General features: G+C 40.7%; 1 protein-coding gene across 9 annotated transcripts in view; it reads right to left on the bottom strand.

Moving 5' to 3' along the window:
- LOC136432621 (phosphofurin acidic cluster sorting protein 2-like) overlaps positions 1–22,344 on the bottom strand; it is a 52,303-nt gene that overhangs the window by 2,722 nt on the left and 27,237 nt on the right. For 2 of the 9 annotated variants that reach the window (XM_066424036.1, XM_066424038.1), the window contains exons 9-14: positions 21,609–21,653; positions 21,003–21,057; positions 17,865–17,968; positions 12,344–12,411; positions 9,102–9,191; positions 8,621–8,733 (exon numbers count right to left, since the gene is read on the bottom strand). In XM_066424036.1, coding sequence (XP_066280133.1) covers positions 9,161–9,191; positions 12,344–12,411; positions 17,865–17,968; positions 21,003–21,057; positions 21,609–21,653 — 303 coding nt within the window. In that variant the 3' untranslated portion in view covers positions 8,621–8,733; positions 9,102–9,160. Of the gene's footprint in view, positions 1–2,853; positions 2,976–3,316; positions 3,463–7,623; positions 7,738–8,117; positions 8,273–8,620; positions 8,734–9,101; positions 9,192–10,372; positions 10,433–11,289; positions 11,341–12,343; positions 13,978–17,864; positions 17,969–21,002; positions 21,058–21,608; positions 21,654–22,344 lie in introns of those variants that run through there. The other 7 variants (XM_066424033.1, XM_066424034.1, XM_066424035.1 and 4 more) reach the window with 7 other exon arrangements.

Below are 22,344 nucleotides of genomic sequence, written 5' to 3'. Positions count from 1 at the left end.
GCAGACACTAGAGATCTGGAACCTACTAGATTAACTGTGGGTTGTTAGGCTGTGCAACAAGGAGAGACAGGCTGTTAGTATGGTGGAGGTCACCTCAGATCAGTGCCTATCCTATCACAGTGGTTCTTTTATACAATAAATGTAATTACCTGACCTGTGTTTTCCCCTACACAGCCATTACAGCTTATATGATTGGCTACAGATCTATATAGTTTTGGGTGTGTCTGTTTGTCTGTTTGTGTTTCCGCACTACTGTAGTCAGCATAACTCAAGAACCTCTTGATGGATTACGATGATATTTGGTATGTGGGCAGGTGTTGTGAAGCCAAAGTTCAAGGTCGATTTTTGGCCCCCTGGTACGTGACCTTGGTACTGCAGCAGAACTTCCGTTTTTGTATCTTTTGACCTGGACGTGCTATGGTCTTGATTTTTGGGTGGCAGATAGCTTGTGATGTAATAAAGAAGTGGTGTAGGTTTGGGCCCCCTAACAGCTTGCTCTGGAACTGCAGGGGCGTTATTGTGAAAATATTCTAAGGAGAACAAGAGTTCCACGACCTCATATCTCCATGAACAATTCTATTCATGCAAATGACTTACACATTTGCATAATATATGCTTGGTCATAAACACCTTTATCTAACTTACACATGTTGCAATATTGACAGTGCTATAATTTTCCAATTAAATGAATTATGGTGTTTTTGCATTAATTATGCAGATTAGGAATTAAATTGCATAATTGGTACCTGTTGATGCTCCACTTTCCATAAACTAACATATGTTACATGTATTTGAGTCTGATAATGGAAAACACTGCAAATATAGATTTTCCTCATTAGCTATGCAAATTAAGTCACAATTAGCATAGTTTACACTTCATTATATATGTCTCTGTCTAAGCTACCTGCATACTAAGTATCATATTGACAGTCCTATAATTTTCTAATTAGATGAGATATGGCGCTTTTGCATTAACTATGCAAATTATGAATTTGTTTGCATAATTGGTATCTGTTGATGATCCACTTTCCATAAACTACATACGTTTCATGTACTGTAAGTGTACTTAGATCCGCGGTATAATTAGATTCGCGGAATCCGCGGAGACCTTTGCGCCGCGAATCAATTTCCCCGCGGATATGTTTATCGTATTTTTGCCCCCCTCCCCACATTTACGAGTGAGCTCGACTTCAGGGAAAAGCGACACATAAACAATGCACGCGATTGTGCAAAACATGACAAGCTTTTACACAGTACATACGAGTTAGCAAGTGATTATTACATATGATTCGCAGGAGTTTGGCCGAGCGGCGTCGCTACTCGTATACTCCCGATCGCTACACACATAGAGTAATTTACCGAGAAATCAGAAAATAACTATAGAGATACACGCCACAATTTTGGCTTTGCATTGTTGTTACGGGCGTGGGGACGCTGTTTACCGGCGTACAATCACGCTCTTTTGTTTCCTGCTATTGTTATGCTTGCAAACCATCGATATCGGTGCCTTTGACATACGTTGATCTCATTAAAAACCTGTTTTTCAAGAAAGCCAGCAAAAATACGTAAGGAAAAAAAAAAGATTTTCGCCCGAGCATTTGAGTCCCTACGCTGTGATTTGCCGCCATTCGCAGCCATTTGTGGTCGTATTCGGTGGAGAATCTATTCCTTTAATTTTCTTCCCGTGGAAATTCTGCTTAGGTAGCGTAGATACGCCGCGATTTTACTTCAAAATACAGCGCGCTAGCGGCAAGGGCCTGACTGGGCCGCCATCTTTGTTTACTCTTGTTTACTGCCTGTTCTAAGCGCTGATCGTTTCGCGTCAGAAAAAGTTTGCACTGATTGGTTGACTGCAAGATTTCACGTGATCACAGGGCGGGAATTCCCCATCACAGTTTCGGCGTGGACCGCATTTTGTGACGATTTTGAAGCAGTTTTGTAGCGACCTTCGTAACATTTTTGATTTTTAAAAATTAACCAAACATTTTCTGATGGCAGTATTCAGTAAATTTTTTTCTACTCATCGCCCAGCGTGAATTAAGAACCACCGCGGATTCTCCATTTGCCCGAAACCGCGGATTTTAGGCCCCGCGGATCTAAGTAGACTTACAGTATTTGAGTCTGATAATGGAAAACACCGCAAATATAGATTTTCCTCATTAGCTATGCAAATTAAGTCCCAATCAGCATAATTTGCACTTCATTTTGTATATCTCTATCTAAGCATACTAAATATCATGGAAATCCGTTGTTCCTTTGTTCAGTAATTCTCCTTAGGCGATTTTCACAAAAACGCCCCTGCAGTTCCAGAGGAAGCTGCTAGATGGTCCAAACCTACACCACTTCTTAATTACATCACGTCACAGGAACGGACGGCCGTTGAAACGGACATTTCTGACGGCGTCCCAGGTGTTTAGGGCGTCCCAGGACGTTTTTGCCCTTTGTTAAAGCGTCCGCTATTCCCATTTACGGTCAGGGACAGACAGCCATCCCAAACGGATAGGCGTCCAAAGTGGCTGTTTAAAACGGCGTTTTTCCCGTCGGTGACGCTTTCATTTTCACAGAGGATACCATCATTAAACTTTTCAACAGAAACCTTCAAAAACACTGTTTGATGTGTGACAAGAAGTGCTTGCAGTTCACTTATTAACATGTTTGTTGAATTCACTTTCAGCATCTTTTACAAATCAGAATTTACCTTTGGTTATGAATTTGAGTTCATTCCTATGATTAGATCAGATGCTCAAACTTTAATTTTTTTTTAATCAGCATGCATCAAAAGTTACTGACAGAAAACAATGGAAAGTGAGAACATGATGGAGACACATGTACATGCACAACAGTCTCACCAACCTCTGTGGCAATTGGCCTGGACTTCCCAAAGCGGCGGTAGGGGGCGTTGCTGTCTGGCCTGATGCGTCCATGTCCATCGACACCGACAGGTTGGCCGACTCGCTGCTGCCAACTCTTACGTCCTAAAAAACATACAAACATGTAATAAAGGCCATTTGTTCAAGAAATGTCGAGATATTACATTGTACATAACAGGATTCTTTTGGAGCTACAAATGTATATTTTGGTGCAGTGTCTGATGACAATCTTTCCATCATCTATCATTTGAAGGGCATTAGTTTTGCAAAGGGATTTCATCATATCACTTACAGTATATCAATGTTTACTGTAAGTGATATCCTGCTGATATCCATGTTCAACAAAACTCTTGAGCTAGACCATCTAACATGTTGACTGTCATCCCAGCCTGTAATATTATTTGAAGTCACTGTAACAACTTGAAGATAAGTTAAGAATGGTTTACCCCAACAAACGGTATGAAGGTCTGTGAGGACTTCTTGTCAGTGACCTTGGCCTTGTAGGTGAGCATGGCCTCGGCGATGGGCAGCTGGTGGGTCACGTTAGCCGACAGGACAAAGGAACTGATCTTCCCGATCACATCCTGGTAGTCTGGAACATGCATGGTGGACATACATGATATAAGTCTATAGTAGAACACTCAGTTAAGTCTCTACAGAACTATACAAAATGGCTGATACCCTGGGTTAAAGGCACCCAGAGCATTTTATGTGGCTTGAAAACTAGAAATATTCTAGCTGCTGTAATCTTTATGAAATTGACATTTGATACCACTGTTAACCACATTTGCGTGATAATGACATGTTAAAAGCTCTCAAAAGCTGCGCGAAAATAAGCTATGTACACAGTTATACCTCTGTCAAAACAGTGCTAGTAGGACAGGCAGGGTATGTATATCTGGGACAGATTTCTCCCTGCATTGCCTCCATGAATGCTAGGGAAAAAACGAAATGAAAAAGAAAACATCTCGGCCGCCACTCAAGGAGACGGGGCTTATGTAACACATTGCCAACTACACTCCGCTACAAGTCAGCTAGTGCAGAGTACCGTCTCTTGTGTGCGATTTTGGTGTTCGACTGGAACGGTCCATTCTCTGCATGTTCCAGCGACGTGACTTCACATTCCAAAAAGAAAATGGATGACAGCGATAGCGCTTGGATTTTCTATCAGTGCTCACCACACAACGACATCGCATCTTTATTCTTTGAATGTCGATATGCATTGGTATAATCTTATTGAAACTTAATATGTGTAGAAATGACTAAAAATTTGAGTTTTTTTATTCGAGTTTGAAGCCACATAAAATGCTCTGGGTGCCTTTAACATTCAGCACATACATGTACAATGTACAAGTCATGTAAGTCAGTGCTAACACAAATGTTTCATTGTTCAAAGATAAAACTGAACTGAACTGACATAGAGAGTTACACATCTCACATGTGCATTTGTAAGTATGGTATTGGAAAGCAACTTCTTAAGCCAGGATTTACAGTCAAACCTGCCCAAGGAGACCACCCGGGGGACCGAGCAAAAACGGTCGCCATGGACAGGTGGCTGCCCTTAAGAGATTCCACTCAAATGTTTCCAGGTCGAGGTTTTCAAATACAGTACGTAAACGGATGGAAAATTATGTGATTTTAGACAGCATGACCCCCACCAGGTTCAATTCTCATTGACAGAAAGATCCTACAAAAATTACATGTTCCATTATCATTGTAATATTTGCATACCGTTACATCGTGTACAAATTTTCGTCATAATTTTGACTACGAAACAAAGTTTGCCTCAATGATCTCGCAGCATCCTCCCGCATTCGCACGTTTACATTAAATAGTACACAGTCACACAAACGCACATCATCGAAGTTTTAAGGCCTAAGACAAATCCCTAGAAAACATCTGCTGACCCCAGCCTTTTATGGGGCGCCGACCGCTGGATAAAAGATAAAAGGGGCAAAAAAATTTTGATCTGACGACTGAAGAGTGAAAATGGAATGGTGTGATTTCGTCGTGCCGCGCCACACCGCCAAGCTCTGTGCGACCGCATCGAAAGGTAAGTCAGTGCAGCAGAACGCACAGCGTCCAATAAAGGACATAAAGGTTTGTGAGATTCATGGAAATAAAAAGAAAATAAGAATAATTTATTAATTTTCATCAATAACGAGAGTATTCTAAACGTTCATACACAGAAGCGTTGTGTTTAGAAAGGTCAGGGGTATGCCAAATCTGGGCCCCATCATAACCAAGATGGCGTCGGGGACAAAAGGAACAACATGGCTTGCCCGATGTTTTGCCCGCCGCGAAGTCATTTTTTGGCGGAATGTAGTTAAGACACAGACACATTTTTGTTGAAAATACAAGGAATAGATACTAATTTCTGTGAAATCTGACTTTTTGACGCCGTGTACTACATCTCGGTTACGGCGCGGCCCGGATTTGGCGTACCGCTGACCTTTCTAAAACACGATGCTTTTGTGTATGAACATTTAGAATACTCTCGTTATTTATGAAGATTTAATATTTCTATTTTCTTTTTATTCCATGAATCTCTCAGACCTTTACGTCCTTTATTGGACGCTGTGCGTTCTGCTGCACTGACTTACCTTTCGATGCGGTCGCACAGAGCTTGGCGGTGTGGCGCGGCACGACGAAATTACACCGTTCCGTTTTCACTCTTCAGTCGTCAGATCGAAAACTTTTTGCCCCCTTTATCCAGCGGTCGGCCCCCAAAAAAGGCTGGAGTCGGCAGGTGTTTTCTAGGGATTTGTCTTAGGTCTTAACACTTTGATGATCTGCATGTGTGTGTATACTATTTAACGTAACGTGTGAATGCGGAAGGGCGCTGCGAGATCGAGGCAAACATTGTTTTGTAGTCAAAATTTTGACGAAAATTTGTACACGATATACAACGGTATACAAATATTACAACCGTTACGATAACGGCAAAAATGTCATTTTTGTAGGATCTTTCTGTCAACTTGGCCATTGCCGGTGCAATGGCCAAGTTGGTAGAGTGCTCGCCTTGCACACGGTAGGTCGTGAGTTCGAACCCCGGCCGGGTCATACCAAAGACTTTAAAAATGGTACATACTGCTTTCTCTGCTTAGCACTCAGCATTTGAGAAAGAGTATGGAAGTTAAACACACATCACTACCAGCGGACCAGCCCCCTGCTGTAGTGACTTGCACAAATGTGTGTGGCCCAAGGGCTATAGAAATGGAGATGGGCGCCACCCCTATGCGTCTTTTCAAGACGCCCGGGTCACTTTAACTTTCTGTCAATGAGAATTGAACCTGGTGAGGGTCATGCTGTCTAAAATCACATAATTTTCCATCCATTTACGTACTGTATATGAAAACCTCGACCTGGAAACATGTGAGTGGAATCCTCTTCATGGCGACCACCTGTCCATGGCGACCGTTTTTGCTCGGTCCCCCGGGTGGTCGCCTTGGACAGGTTTGACTGTATAAACTACGCACAAAAAGTTCGGAAACTTAACTTTGGTTGATCATATCTCCGTTGTTTTTTTACCGATTTTGATGCATTATATATCATTACAAAGCTTGTGTGATTCCCTGTTCTATGATACCAAACTTATTGTGATTGAAAACCCACGGAACAAGTACCAGGACTAATAACGTGAGTGGGTCACGGAGAAAAAGTGCCCAAAATTCCCTGTTGGTGTCATACGCGCGCTGTGACATCCTATCGGTATGGGCGCGGATGATGATTCAATATATTGTTTCCTCAGGTTCTAAGGTTATTTTTAGAACACAGACCATCCAAGGTTATTTCTAGCACACAGAACATCCAAGGTTATTTTTAGCACATCGAAGAACCAATTGTTTACACCACATAAACACCTGCGTCCTGCAACGGTATCGTCATCTACAGGTGTTATTTTTTGTCATTGTTTCACAACAAACATTGGGGTATGGGGAGGCATAAACTCCAGGGGAAAGAAAAGACTTGTACCAGGAACCCTCAATGCAGAAAGATATCGTGACACAATACTTGATCCGGTGGCCATCCCTTTCCTCCATAACATGGGGCCGAATGCCTTGCTGCAAAATGATAACGCCCGCCCACACCGGGCAGGGATCGTCGCCGACCATCTCCAGCATGCAGGTGTAGAGAGGATGGAGTGGCCCTCTAAGAGCCCGGACCTGAACCCCATCGAACATCTATGGGAGCACCTTGGGTGCTGTCCGTGCAAGACACGGTGGCTGACCTAAGACGACTGCTGGTGGAGGAATGGGACGCTATCCCACAGCATCGCATTGCGCGACTGGTGACGAGTATGAGGAATAGGTGCCGTGCTGTAGTGACAGCGCGTGGCTGGATCACCCGTTACTAAGACTCCTTGCTAACCCGTTACTAAGACACAGATTGTTGGTTTTGATAAAGAATAAACGTAGCTTTCATGAATATGTCTTGTTTATTCTTGTTGATTTTTCCACAATACTCTCGTACAGACGTCAATATCAACAGAAGAATATGTACGGAATAGCATGTTTGACTATAGTAAGGTAATCTGGGCACTTTATTTCTTCGACCCACTCACTTTAGCAGGCCTGATGCTCGTTTCATGAACTTGCAATCACAATAAGTTTGATATCATGGGAAAGGAAATCAAATAGGCTTTTAAATGATATGTAATATATTGAAATCGGTAAAAAAGATAACGGAAATATGATCGACCAAAGTTAAGTTTCCGAACTTTTTGTGCGTAGTTTATATTTGAGGGACTCACCTAGCTGTGTTGATGAGTCAGGCTTTTCAAAGGCCTCTTTCCACGTCTGGTCGTTGAAGGTGGCGTTATACTTGCTGTCTATTGAAGCAAGGTACCTGACAAGGGCATGGCCTCCTGAAATATGTGTGGGCGGAAAAGAAATCATTATATTTGGGATGATAACATTGAGTCTTAAGCTACATGTAACAAGAGGTCTAAGGTCTTGAGATCATTTGATGTAAGATATCATTGCTATGCTTTTATGATGCACCTTTGCTTGGATCCATTCAGCATGAACTTAAAAGTTTTTTTTGCTACCAGAAATATATCAATTATCATACACAGATAAAGTATGTAGAAGTACCAGTATACACATGTCAATAATTCTTTTGGTTATCTAATGAGAATGAATCCAAGATCAAATTTGGATAGAAACTTACATGTATGCTGCTAAATCGGATATAAAATGGTGTATGAAATGGAAAAAGTTTTGAAAAAGGCACGTGCTGATTTACCTAGAGGGACGATGTAGAACTTGATGTGGTTCTGCCAGTCGGGCGGCTTCTGTGAGAACTGGTCGACGTAAGGCCTGAGGATGGCGTGGACGTAACTCTCTCCACCAACCAGCACCACTCTGATGGGCGTGGGCTGTTGGGAGTTGAAGTTACAGCTGAGGAAACATGGCGCTTGATGTTAGATGCAATTTTCTTTTAGAAAAATCTGTATTGTTCAATTTGGTTAAAAAAAGACCCATCCCTCCATCCATGCAAGGATGAAATTTTTTTGGTTGGGATGGGAAAACATTTCACCACATCTGTCCAAAAACTTCATGATATGAAACTGAATGGAAATACATAATTTAAAATTGAACATCAAAAAGCAACAACATGGGATCTCAAACAATGAGGGGGGCTGAAAAAAATATGATGCTAGAGACAGCCTATTACTGAAGGATACAATCATGCTAATTATGAGAAACAGTAACTGTTAAAATGAAAGAACACGAAGTCAGACTCACAACTTCTTCATCTTGTCCACCAGGAATGAGAAGGTGGCGTTGACGTCATCCTGTGAGGACGTACACACCACTCTGTGGTGCAGCTCCTGGAGCTTCTGGGCTAGAAGTTGGGTCTGGAGGGGGAGGGGGGCAGACAATGTACACTCAGTCTGGTGAACTGTAACTCGGAACCCTTCATTATATGAATATCACAGGTTCAGAATGGTTAAATGGATGGATGGATGGATGGACAGAGGGATAGAAACATTTACCCAATAGCTATTCATTCAATCGATTATTTAACCAACCAATCAATCAATCAATTGGTCAGCTCAATTGATCAATAACTTCATGTTTTTATCATAAGAGAGCACTCATCTGCTATGCAGAAAAATTGTTTGAAAATTAAAAGTGTGCCTAGAAAACAAATAAAGAACAGGTGGTAGTTAAGTAAAAAAATCTTAGTTTGACCCATGATGAATAAATTCGCATATCTAATTACCTGTGCCTGCCACTCTCCAGTGTTGACCAGCACCAGGTCAGGGATTTGTTTCATTTGTTTCAAGCCCTTGAGCTGGTGGTACAGCAACTCCTGGGGGAGCCGGAAGGAAGAAATCGGTCACATTTCAACGAAATACCTGACAGAACCAACAGGTCCCGGGCTAAGGCAGGCAGGCCTCCAGCCTGGCACGGAACGACTCAACGGTGGGAGCCGTCGCAACCGTGCAAGGCAGGGTATTCCACTGTGGGATGGTACGGGGAAAGAAAGAGTGTTTATATGTGTCGGTTCTAGCGTGGATGGTGTAAAACTTGAGGTCGTGGCTCCCCCGGGTGCACCCCTGGGCTGGTTTCAGCAAATTGTAAGTGTCTATATTAAAATGTGGTTATTAACAAGTTTGTAAAAGAAGGTGAGACGGGCGTTCCTCCTCCTTTCAGAGAGAAGGGGCCACTGCAGAGCATTTGTGTCACGCTGCTAGTCCACCGGAAGTCATTTTAATATAGGGTCACACGGGCGGCCCTGCGCTGGACGGCCTCCACCGCCTGTATCCCTTTGCTGGTGTACGGGTCCCGGACGATGGCACTATATTCCAAGTGATGAGGCCACACCAGTGCTTTGTAGCAAGTGGCCTTGACCCTAGATGGACAATGGGTCAAATTGTGCCAAATGACCCCTACAGGCTTTGCTAGTGGCGTGGTTGATATGGGTGTCCCACCGCAAATCGTTGGACAGTTGTACTCCAAGATAGGGGTGGGACTTAACACCGGTAAGGGCTTCTCCACAGAGGGAGTACTGGGTTAGGGTGGGGTGCTTTTTACAGATGATATGAAGGATGTGACATTTAGAGGGGTTGAACGACATGAGCCAACAATTTTGCCATTCTGATAATGCATCGAGATCAGACTGTAGAGATTGAGCGTCAGAAGGCTTGCTGATGGTTTGATAAATCAAGCAAATAATCGAACGTGTGAATCTACGGAGTTGGGCAGGTCATTAATGTACAGTAGGAAATGTGCTTTGGCATTAGCCTCTACCAGGCTCCGCAGATGGCTAGAAAAATAGTAACAATTGGCCGAATAGAGTGAATAGTATGCTAAGGTAGTCGGGTACGGAGAGAGGGTCAAATATGCCATCCAGCTGCAAACTGTACCCCTAAAGCAGACTAACTCCTGACTTTCATGTTTTTCTGTCTATTTGGCCAAATTCTACTCTTTCCAGCTGCCTCTGGAGCCAGTGGTAGAGGCTACATGTACTTTGGCATCACAAATCAGTACCTCATTCTTCAGGTACTTCCGGTAGTGCTTCCGCATGCTTTCTGCAGAATGTCTGGTCACCTGAAGTAGACATATTTACGAGGGTGATCAATAAGTCCTCTGCCTCATTCAGAAATAAGGTTCACATCTCAAATTTTTGGCCATTATTATGTAGTATAACATCTCTTAGCAATATCCACCAAACATCAAATTATTATGGTCAACACTTATTAGTCGACGTCCATTAGAAAACTAGAAGCAAGTGACGAGAAAAAACAAGGGTGAACTGTGATCAGAGCTGTGTGGGTCGAGTTCCTCATGCCATGAATCGGCATAAAATATTTGAAGACATTGTCAAAATATCTGATGAAGATTCCCTTCTTATTTCAACTAAAAAGAATTGGGTATCCGACTTTTGGCAACTTGACTCGCACACCTCAGGTCACAGCTCATGTCCATGCTTTTACCCTTCTACCTAAGTAACTTAACGCTACTGGGTGTCGTCTGCAATGTAATGATCACAACGATTCGATTCAAAATTTTGAATTTTGTAGACATTCAAAAAGACTTTGCAATCATTCCCCAAAATCTGAGTTTTACACATTATTTCTGGGTGATACGGAGGACTAATTGATCACCCCTCACATTTATATGACAAGTGTCACCTGTCATTAGGTTTTGGGTGTAGGCCCCGGGACAGCCGTCTACATGGTACAGAGGCCAGGAGGAATACACAATGTCATGTAAATCAATGTGACACAGGTAGCATAGATCTGTGCTTATTGATCACCACTAAAAGTTGGGCCCATATCTAATTTTCAGATTCATATCAGATTCTGCTATCATGGCTTTTATGCACTGTTCAATGGCATGTTCAAGTGGCATATCAGACCCTCGTTACAGAGAAAAGATTTTTTCATAAGTGGACAACACTGTACCTTGAACATCTCTAATTCCTTCCAGATATGTCTCGAGCCTGGATTTTCTTCCAAATATTTTAATATGGCCATCTCTTCAGTATGAAGATATGGCTGACGACTGAAAACAGAACGGTTATTGTAATGGAACACTTAACAAAACAGTAATGAAACAGTTAGCAAAACAGTAGCAAATCAGTAATGATTTTTCCATGGACATGGATATATCCATTTACAAGTGCTTGGCGCCCCCCTCCCCCATTTGCAGCTTGGCTGAGCCTGTAATTGAGGTGCATCTGCTTGTGAATAAAGAACTTTGTTGTACAGTAATTTACCAACTTCATCAAATTATTGATGGAATTAATAAAACAGCTTATAGCGGTGAGAAGCAGTACTCCAGTCAGAAGCTCTGAAGAAGGTGTCTGACAGACACCAAAACATTCAAGCAGGTGAGATTACCTGGTTGCACATGTGTAAAAAGAATCTTCTATATCCAGGAACAAAACAGTTATGGAAGAGTTAGCAGTATTATAGGGACTCTCTCAGCACAGTCAGATTAGTGGCTATCATGACAGCTTCGATAGAAGAAACAGCAGATAGAGTATTGTACTAAACTGTCCAATATATATATATATAAATATAAAATATATATAAAGCACATTGCAGGTTATGACAAAAAATCAGCATATTAGGCAAAGAGATGAGATGGGAACGGATTTTCTGTGAGAAAACATGCGTGTTCACATGAAATATTGCAAAGAATAATAATACTGTTCCATATTTCATTTTACAAGGTTGATAGGGTGGCAAATAAAACATAAAATCTTAACTTTAAGACTTACATTGAAAACTAGAAATTCTTAAATCCCCTGAGAATATGCTGATTTACATAACATCATGTACACAGATTCAAGTTTTTTCGCGGGTGAAACCATTAGTGAAAAAAATTGAAATTTGCGCCTGGAAAATTTGTGCTTGAAAAATTTACAGAAATTTTGATTGGTGCAATTCCAGCTGATTCAGACATCACCCTCCAATGACCAATAATTTTGTCCACAGAGAGCTTCATCCTTACCTTGCTCTGATGGTCTGCTGGGAGGCGGAGGTGGGCGTCACCGTCTCGCTGCTGCCAACTCTTACGTCCTAAAAAACACACAAACATGTAATGAGGCCCATTTGTTCAAGAAATGTCAAGATATTACATTGTACATTACAGGATTCTTTTGGAGCTACAAGACTAGTGTATATTTTGGTGCAGTTTCTGATGACATCTTTCCATCATCTATCATTTGAAGGGCATTAGTTTTGCAAAGTAACTTCAAATAATATTACAGACTGGGATGACAGTCAACATGTTAGATGGTACCGGTCCAGCTCAAGAGTTTTGTTGAACATGGATATCAGCAGGAAGATTCAGTCAAACATTGATATAACAAACAGTTTCATTAAACAGGTGGAGAAAAACTTACAGACCATGCATTTTCTTTTTAGGGATTGTACGATATCTACCGGGGAGGAAGGGACAGTCGTCTGGGGGGAGGGCCTAGGAGAAAAATTTTGGCCTGGGGGGAGGGCCTAGGAAAAAATATTTGGCAAGGGGGGAGGGCCTAGGAAAAAAATTGATCTCTTTCAAAACCTTCAAACACATACCTAAATGTCTAAAAATGGGCACCGAGCCTCTCAGAAAACCCCAATGTTTTCGACTAAGGAGCGGAGCGTGCGCACGGATACAAATTATGGTAAGGAGTTTGGTTGAAATAAGAAAGGCGATGTTATGTTGAAGTCTGATTCAGATATCTTGATATCCATGGTGGATAGATATAATGATGAAATATCCTTTATAAATATATTAATATGTAAAACTAACTTGGGTTGCAACTCTCTAAAAATCATGTGCCGAGCGGCGTTCGGCTGAGCGTTTCCGCCAGACTGCGACTGAGAGGCTGTCCACTTGGGGAGGGCCATACCACGAAAATTAAATGACCAGTTAAAATAACTGAATGTTGCCATCAGAAAAGACTTCATTTTTCAAAATCAATATGTTACGAAAGTTGCTACAAAACTGCTTCAATCGTCACAAAATGCGATCTATATGGACCAGATACTCCGGACCCGGGACTTTGAGGGGGAATTCCCGCAACGTTAAATCTTGCAATCAACCAATCAAAGCACGGGTTACCTACGGTTAGCCAATCAGCGTTTAGAACAAGCGGTGAGTTTGCGTACTAATGAGCTAAAAACATGACGCCTGGTTGCCAGCAAGCGTCATAACTTTTGTGAAGTTATAGCGAAAAATATGATTTATCTACGCTTAGAGCTACAGTATCGGGTACAATCAATTAGGTACAGGTCCAAAATACCTGACCCTGCTGTATTTGTACTGGACCTGACTCAGGGGATGGCCACTTTGACAGATAAAATTACTATGAAATTACCGTGGCAGTGCTCTAAAGCCACTCTAAAGCACAGAAAACACATTTGCATGGCTGGAGTCAAATTTGCATCTGTGTTTTCATAAAAATAATACCTAGCACAATCAAATATTATGTTTTTACCAGTTCAAACATGCTTTTGTCCTTATTGAAAATCTAGCATTTTTCGAACAAGTAGTTTAGGTACAGGTTCAAGTCCGGACCTGTACCTTAACCCGTGTACCTGTACCTAAAATTTGTTTAGGTACACAGCTCTACCTACGCTACATACGCAGGAAAAGAATTCAAAGGAATATATTTTGTGTCGTATACGGCCAGAAATGATTGCGAATCGCAGCAAATCACGGCTCAGGGGCTGAAATGCGCGGGTGAAAATCTTGTTTTTGTTTAAGTTTTTCCTTGGGTTTTTTTTGGATGACTTTCTTCGATTAAGTCTTGAAAAACTGGTTTTTAATGACATTAATGACATTGTATGTCAACGGCACCTATATCAATTCATCATGAGCATAACAATAGCAACAAACAAAAGAGTGTGGATGTTGAACGGCATACGGCGACGTCTTCATTTCTCGGCAAAAGTTTGTCAAATTTTTTTTAGGACGGCCTCTGTCTGAATTCAGGTTAGGTACAGGTCCAAAATACCAGATCATGAAGTATGGTACTGTACCGACATAGTATATGTGCTTATTTTGTGACTGATCTCCTGACCTCATGCACCACTAAACGTGACCAAAGTGGCAGCTTGGAACAGGGTAACTAATATGCAATAGATGTGGCTCATGGCTCATGTTACAGCCTAAGCGCTTACCAAGGAAAATTCCCTCTATTAATCTGATTGTAATGACAAATTTTAAGGCAACGCTTGTTGGATAATGTAGACAAACTGAGGACCCAATATGATAATGCAGGTCAGAGGTTTTTCTAGAAAAATTGAACAAGAGGGAGCACACACAGACCATGGAGCAAATTCTATGTATTTATGGAAGAATCAATCGCTGAGTGAAGGCTGTATGCTGGGAATCAAGCTAAAATCTGAATTCGACAAGGGGGCACTGGGCTGAAACAAGAGGGCGCAGCATCCCTCTTTCCTGATTTAGATTAATTCCTGCAGGTTATTTGATTATGGGTGATTTCAACCGTATTGACATATTTGAGGTGTGCTCTGGCAACGGCCTTCAGCAAATTGTTAACGTCCCAACTACATGTAGATCTGAGGCTACTCTTGACCTCATAATCACAAACCTTAATGTGTTCTGCCACCCTCCCATCGCGACCTCACCATTGGGGATTGGTGGTCACAATGTCATTCTACTGAATCCCAAGTACCAGGTCGGGTCGTGAACAAGACCTCAAAGCGTGAGGTACAACCAATGACGGACTCTAACATCCGATCCTTTGGGCAGTGGATAACAAAGCACCAGTGGGAAGAAGTGTTGAAAGTACAGGGAACACAGAACAAAACTACAGCCTTCTACAGAACGTTGAATCAAGCAATTGAAACACGCTTTCCTTGCAAAGTAATCAGAACCTACACCCAGGACAAACGGCGCTACCCCCCCTGGACTTGTCGGAGCTACCGGCATTCCTTCCTTCACAACCTCCCCTCACAGTGCAGCCTTGGGAAATGTATGAGGAACTGAAGAAGGTGAAAACAACTAAAAGTCTCCGGCTCCAGACGGTATCGGCGGTAGGTTGCTAAGGGAGTTTGCCTGCGAAATAGCTACACCTCTCACTGACATCTTTAACTGTACAGCTCCCTGCGTGAAGGAATAGTACCACAGTAGTGGAAAGAGGCGGTCGTAGTTCCTCTGCCGAAGACTTGTCCACTGTGCCTTGACCAGCTCCGGCTGGTGTCCTTAACCTCCCTCGTCGCTAAGGTGTGTGAGACGTTTATAGCTTGCTGTACATCTAAATGTCCTTTCTTTGTTGAATGTTTGTATTCATATGATACAAAGGGACAAAGGTTACCTTCAACTAGCTGTGGTGAAGTCAATGTACTCCATTTCTTTGCTGATTTTGTTTGTTGATTTTTAATCTTACATGCCATTTGGATACAAATCTTGTTTTCCATGTGATTAATTACCTTCGCCGAGAAGGTTATGCAGAGGGTAGCGTTAATGTGTTTGTGTGTGTGTGTGTGTGTTTGTAACCAACGGCATAACTCAAGAAGGCTTGGATGGATTGTTTTGATATTTGGTAGGTGGGTAGGTCTTGATGAGACATGGAAATGATTAGATTTTGGGTGCCCTAGCGGCTTGTTATGGTACTGCAGCGGAACTTCCTGTTTTGATATCTCGTGTTCTGGACATGCTATGGTCCTGATTTTTGAGTGGTAGATAGGTCTTTGGACAGAGAGTAAGTGGTATAGGTTTTGGCCCCCTAGCGGCTTTTTTGGAACTGCAGGAGCAGGTTTTGCTTCAGATTTTGAAAGGGAATAACTCAAGAAGGGCTTGATGGATGGTCATGATTTTTGGTCAGTAGATAACTTGAGTGATGATGTACATGATTAGATACTTATTATGCAAATCAGCATGTAATTTGCATAATTAATGAGGAAAGTTAATACAGCCGCCAAATTCCATGATAGGACTCTCAAACATGTGACATATGTAACTGAGGAAGAGAGAAATATCAATAGATATCAACTATGCAAATGAGGACCTCCTTTGCATAATAAATGAGAAAATACTGTAACTCAAGATGGGCTTGATGGATGTTAATGATTTTTGGTATGTAGATAGCTTATGTGATACTTTGTATGATTGGACGATAATCATGCAAATCAGATTCTAATTTGCATAATTAATGAGTCAATTTTAAAAACAATGCTGTGTTCCATGATATGACTATTCAAATATGTGACATTTGTAACTGAAGAAGAGAGGAAGGTTGATAGATAGAAAATATGCAATTGTAGGCCTAATTTGCATAATTAATGAGAAACTACTAGAATTCAATACAGGTAAATGATGGCAATTTCATACTTCTGGCATTTGGAAGTTATGTGAATGTGAACATCGTTGAATCAAATTATGCTAATAAGGACCTCATTTGCATAATTGATTACATATGTTTGCATAAACTTTTTAAGCTCATACTTTGGACAACTTCTGTTATTTGAGTGAAGACGATCAACTGGTATGATTTGTAATTGATGAGAAACACTCCTAATACGTCAGCCATATAGGTTAAAATCATTTGGCGAAGGTATGAGGTCGTGGAACTCTAGTTTGTACATAAAATTGCCAGTATAATACTTTGTATACTACGTACATTACGTGTTAGGCAATAACCTAAATAATGAATGACAAATTTGTTGAACAATCAAGTGGACAATTCCCAGGTATATTGCCAATGTATCCCCCAGTAAATTAAACATTCCATACGTTTTCCCATGCTACCCACACAGGGTGCGAAATACTTTTTTAAGCCAGGTTGCCCATGTTGCAACCTACTGCAAAAGCTAGGTTGCACATCCAAATTTCAGGTTGCTCCAACACCATTCACCGATTTCTTCAAATTAAGGTCGTAAGTAGCGTCTTATAATACTACTAATATCTAAAAATACAAATTAGATTATCATAGTATTGTGTTCCCATTGACCTAACCCAAACAAAATTGGGCACACCAGCAAAAATCTAGGCACACCACTATATAAAAGGTGGGAGCACAAGCAATCATTTAGGCCATACCAAGTAACTCCTATTTATCAATGCTAAGGCCACACCAATCTAATTTCTTGGTTAACGGATTTTTATTTTCAAAAAAAAAAAATCTTAGAAAAAAAAAATCATGAAAAATTTGTTTTGAAAAGCTGTTTTCGTCTTTTTCAACTCAAATCTATTGATCTATGGAGGGTTTTGGATGGTTTAAAACGAAAAGGTGTTGATTCCTTTGTTTCAATTGAAGATTTACCGAATTTCATGAGAGTGACACTGTGTTTTTGTGAGCTTCCAGGGCTCCTATTGAGATCTTTGGCTCAAAATACAAACTTGCGCGCTGCGCTACCTGGCTTTTGAATTAACTTGCGCCAACCGAAATATTGTTGCGCTGCGCAACGCGCAACCGGGTATTTCGCACCCTGCCACATGTTTAGCCTCATGCTGCATCATACTCATTATGTCAGTGACTATATATATTTTATATATGTACTGCACTCCTTACCTTGGAGAACCTGGAGGGGGGTCTCCTGTTGGGATGTTTGGCTCTCTGTGCCGTCAGATGTGTCAGTTTGTCAGCTGACACCTGGACATGATCAAAGTCCAATTCTGAAAAGTGCCAGGAAAACAAAATTAGCATCCATTCAAAAAGATATGGGAAAATCTACATTCAAATTCTGCAAGAAACTTCAGTACAATTTGTCATTTTAGTTTTTGTACTACCAGACACTTGGTACCACTGAATTCCTTTTTTTCAGTATACCTTTTTCAACCTTCTGAACTTTTGACATGCAATGACATTGAGAATGTTCACACTACATGTGAGTACTTTCCTTTTCCTACCCATCTGTTTTAAAGCACAGGGAATGCAATTGACTGCTCTCACCAGCAGTCATATGTATTCTGTAATGTCATTCTGTATGTCCCCAGATCTCTGCATTTGGACTGAGGGTCTGATGAAATCTTTAATTACTTCATGATGTCCTTTCAAAGCCCTTATTAATTAATAAGTTTGGACTGATGCCTTGTTAAAGTGTATAAGACACCAATGATATCAAAATAAAAAAATTCAAGAAATTACATAAAACATAATAGTAATTAGTAATAGTATTGTTTAATAACATACACATTTGCACAAAATACACACCCTTCAGACGTTGTTGCACATCAAACCATCAAAACATCATACCTCCAGCTTTTGATTCTTCCCACCAGGTAATTACATTAATCAGTGACTTTACTCTTCCGATGACGTCACATTGAGCATGGCAGCCGGTTTGGAACTTTGCACTGCGGCTCAGAAAGAACGTTCTTTTGAGAAGCAAACAAGCTAAATATTATGATATCTTTTAATTGAATGTAATCACTATAATTGAGCACTGTTTGCTCATCAAATGATGTTTTTCACAAGCCATGGTGTAAGGTTCCGACCGGCTGCCGTGTTTTTGTGACGTCATCGGAAGAGTAAAGTCACTGATTAATGTAATTACCTGGTGGGGTGATCAGAGAAAAATCAAAAGCTGGAAGTATGGTTTCTTATGGTTCAATGTTAAAAAAACTTCAGAAGGGTATGTATTTGTTTTAAATGTTCATATTCATTGAATGATACTAGATCTATTTCTATTACAGAAAATTAGAAGATGCTGTATTTTGGTGTCATAAACACTTAATGGATGATTGCATGATGGTCACAAAAACTGGGATTCTTCCAACTTGTGAATTTACTTCATCATATCAAAGATGCAATGTGCTTTCAAGTCATCATCAACAACAACTCTATAGCATAATTTGTAAATAATGTTAAATCAGATAAACGACCCGGCTTCTTGGGAGGAATGATCGCGAGGGTGGCTGATTTTTTTATCCAATTTTTCCTCAGTGGAGCCTGGGAAAATATTGAGCGTAGAAATTTTGTATCTAAACAAGTTCATTAACTACCACAGAGTTGTAAATGCATAAAGGGATATTTACTAAGATATCTCCAATATTTTGGTGACTGTCAGTACAACTAGGGTTGTAAGTCTGTGTCCTCTTATCATAGTAACTATTTGTAGATGGTTTGAGAGCCACACTGAGACTTTTTTATACATAAAGAAACCATTTAGCACTAGCTCAGATTATCTCCACACAACAGAACTGCCCATGCCAGGTGAGGCTATTGGACTGCACGTTTTCGTTCCATTCACACCAGGACCACTCTTTCAAAGAACCATGGTAGGATTTTTAACATGTAGCTCTTTTTTTTTACATCAGACTGTCAACCTACAACTGACTCTCCAAAGCATTGTAACTGTTGCAAGCAGGATGCAGGCTGGAGTTGAGAACTCTGAAGGGGTGGCCGAAATTTCAACTCCAACCTTCTCATCTACAAGGGCTCTTGTGATACAATTAGACAGGTCCAAAATGGTTTTTCAGCTGTGTGCGACACCAGCAGTGCAGAAACAGACGGGAACATTGTAAGCAACCACCTCAGACAAACATAAATCATCGCAAATCGTAAAAATAATTAAGAGAGAAAAAACAAGCAGACACAGGTACCAACACGCTAGCACACATACAGAAGGTTACAGTGAAGAGAAGTAGAGAGAAACTGAGAAATCAAAAGGGTTGGTGACACATACTTGAGTTAAAGCAGCCAGTCAAGGGAAAGAAACTAGTGTTTCTATTCCAGTACAGTTTGAGAAAAGGTTGTGTCATTTATTTTTAATAGGAAAAGACACAAAAGATTCATCCTCAAGTTTGCAAGTTTGGGTTTTGTCGGGAGTGGTCAGTTGGGATACTAGTAGTGTGTTTGGCCAATGATACTGCTACATTTTAGGCTCTTGTGTTATGGTTATTGTTATTTAACTGAGGAGAGTGTTAACAATGTTGGGTTACAGATATTCTGTAGCAGTATGAGAAGCCACACATATATCGTGACATGACAAGTCGACATCATGTTCTCCTTGATTAGTTGGAAAGAGAAGCTAATCCACAAAGTACTAGTAAACATAACAGATCAGCAGTTAAAGGTCTTTGTATGAACAAAAATAAAATTCCATGCTGTAAAGCAATCAAATCTGTTTCATTTACATGTATTTCTTTTTGTATGTACATGACTATCTATTGCAACTGTCACAAACACTGAATGGTCTACATGTATGTATCCAGCTCTGCAAGCAAGTGGTGAAAAGCAAGAAGAAAGCTGCCTGTAAGCCAAAGACTGAAAAGCAGAAAGAAACCAGGAAGCAAGAGAATCACTATAGCTTAGTTTCAACATAAACATGTTGAAGTTAACAAAGTTGTAGAACAGGACTACAACTTTTTTCGGCCAAACATGTTGGATACTTTGCATTTCTCCACCTGGAAATGGAGATCCTGCCATCCATATTGAAAATTGTTGATAACCCCTGTTACATGTAAACAAAGCTGCATGCAAATTGAGGTACTTCAAAGTAATGTGAGAGGGGGCATGATGATCTATAGTAAATTAGCCATTAAAAAAAAAACAGAAAAGAAAAACAATGCACCAAGAAAAGCAACCTTTTCACACAAAACTTGAACAAAATAATGATAATAAACCCGCCCTCAAAATGTCATAAACAGTATGTTACAATATAAATTTCTACAAATCATGACTGTAATCTAAGATTCTTCTATTTACCTCCAACAGGTTTGACTGAGGCAGAGGGTGGGGGCTGCTTCTTTGGTCGAGGAGGCTGCAAAACAAGGAAGGAGGAAGTTAGGACAAATATCAATGGTACTGTGTCAATCACAACCAAAGCCCATCCTCTTTTCAAGACAAACGGAGGCAGATGATGATGATGTGTCTTTTGTTCTTCTACAATACAAATGGCCTTAGAGAATAGCCCCAATGCTATAGCTATCTATCATCATCCCTGTGTATGTTGGGAAGATGATAGCCTTAGGGCTATTCTACATTTTTGAGTGGAGAAGGAGAAGTCTTTTTACCCATCACTAGTATCCTGATACACCCTCCTTTCATTTTGACAGAAATTTTCAACTGCTCTCCCCATTTTTTACCCGTCCCACCACCTTGACTTAATTTCTATGTTTTTCTTACATGTGCCTACAAATATCTTGAAGAAAGTTTAGTCTTTGATTACTACAATATCTAAAAAGCACTGAATACATTATCTGGTGTCCTTAAAAAAACAATACCTTACCCCCAGCCACCAAGACCCTTACATAGAATCATCCAACATTAGTGATTGGGTTATTTGAATTCAGTGTCTGTGAGAATACTTACAAGAACTTTCCGTCGTACCTGTCTAGGTGGCACGTCTGGCCCCTGCTACAGGGTAACAAAACAACGTAAACATTTGAGGTCAAAACATAATCTGTGCTGGGGTGTGGAAAAAGCTAAGGCAGGTGCAGGGCACAGGCGAAGCAAGCTAAAGAGTTTTCTTTTTTTTAAATCAGGAGATACAATGTAGGATTGCAGTCAAGTCTGACGTAGGGATGCATTATACTGTATAGGGTGCTCTTAGAAATGCATTCCATAAACTAGTACTTGGCAAAAGATTTACAACTACAAGCCAGTAGTATGGTTGCTCTTATCGTGTATCCACTGAGGAAGCAGTGGACAGTCAAGCTCTCCATACATACTTCAAACAGTTGTATGGAAGTGATGAAATATCCAACTTACCCAAAACAAACAACAGCTTCCATATTCACATTAAAAATAAACTGAATGAAATGGAAACCGAACTGTCAAAACACAACCCGTTAGATACAGTAATACAAGCAAGCGAAATCAATCAAGCAATCTCACAATTGAAGAATGGTAAAGCCTCAGGCAATGATCTTATATTAGATGAAATGTTGAAATGTGCCGCACATGTTCTAACAAAGCCGTTAGCAATTTTATTCAACCTAATCATGTCATCAGGCCACTTCCCTAAACAATGGTGTGAAAGCCACATCGTGCCACTTCACAAAGGAGGCTCTAAAGAGGACCTGAATAATTACAGAGGAATTTCTGT

This window comes from Branchiostoma lanceolatum, chromosome 4 (assembly GCF_035083965.1).
Source record: "Branchiostoma lanceolatum isolate klBraLanc5 chromosome 4, klBraLanc5.hap2, whole genome shotgun sequence".
In the NCBI taxonomy this organism is placed as follows: Eukaryota; Metazoa; Chordata; class Leptocardii; order Amphioxiformes; family Branchiostomatidae; genus Branchiostoma; species Branchiostoma lanceolatum.
The sequence above is the reverse complement of the archived record's forward strand: the minus strand, read 5'-3'. Positions and strand labels throughout refer to the sequence as shown.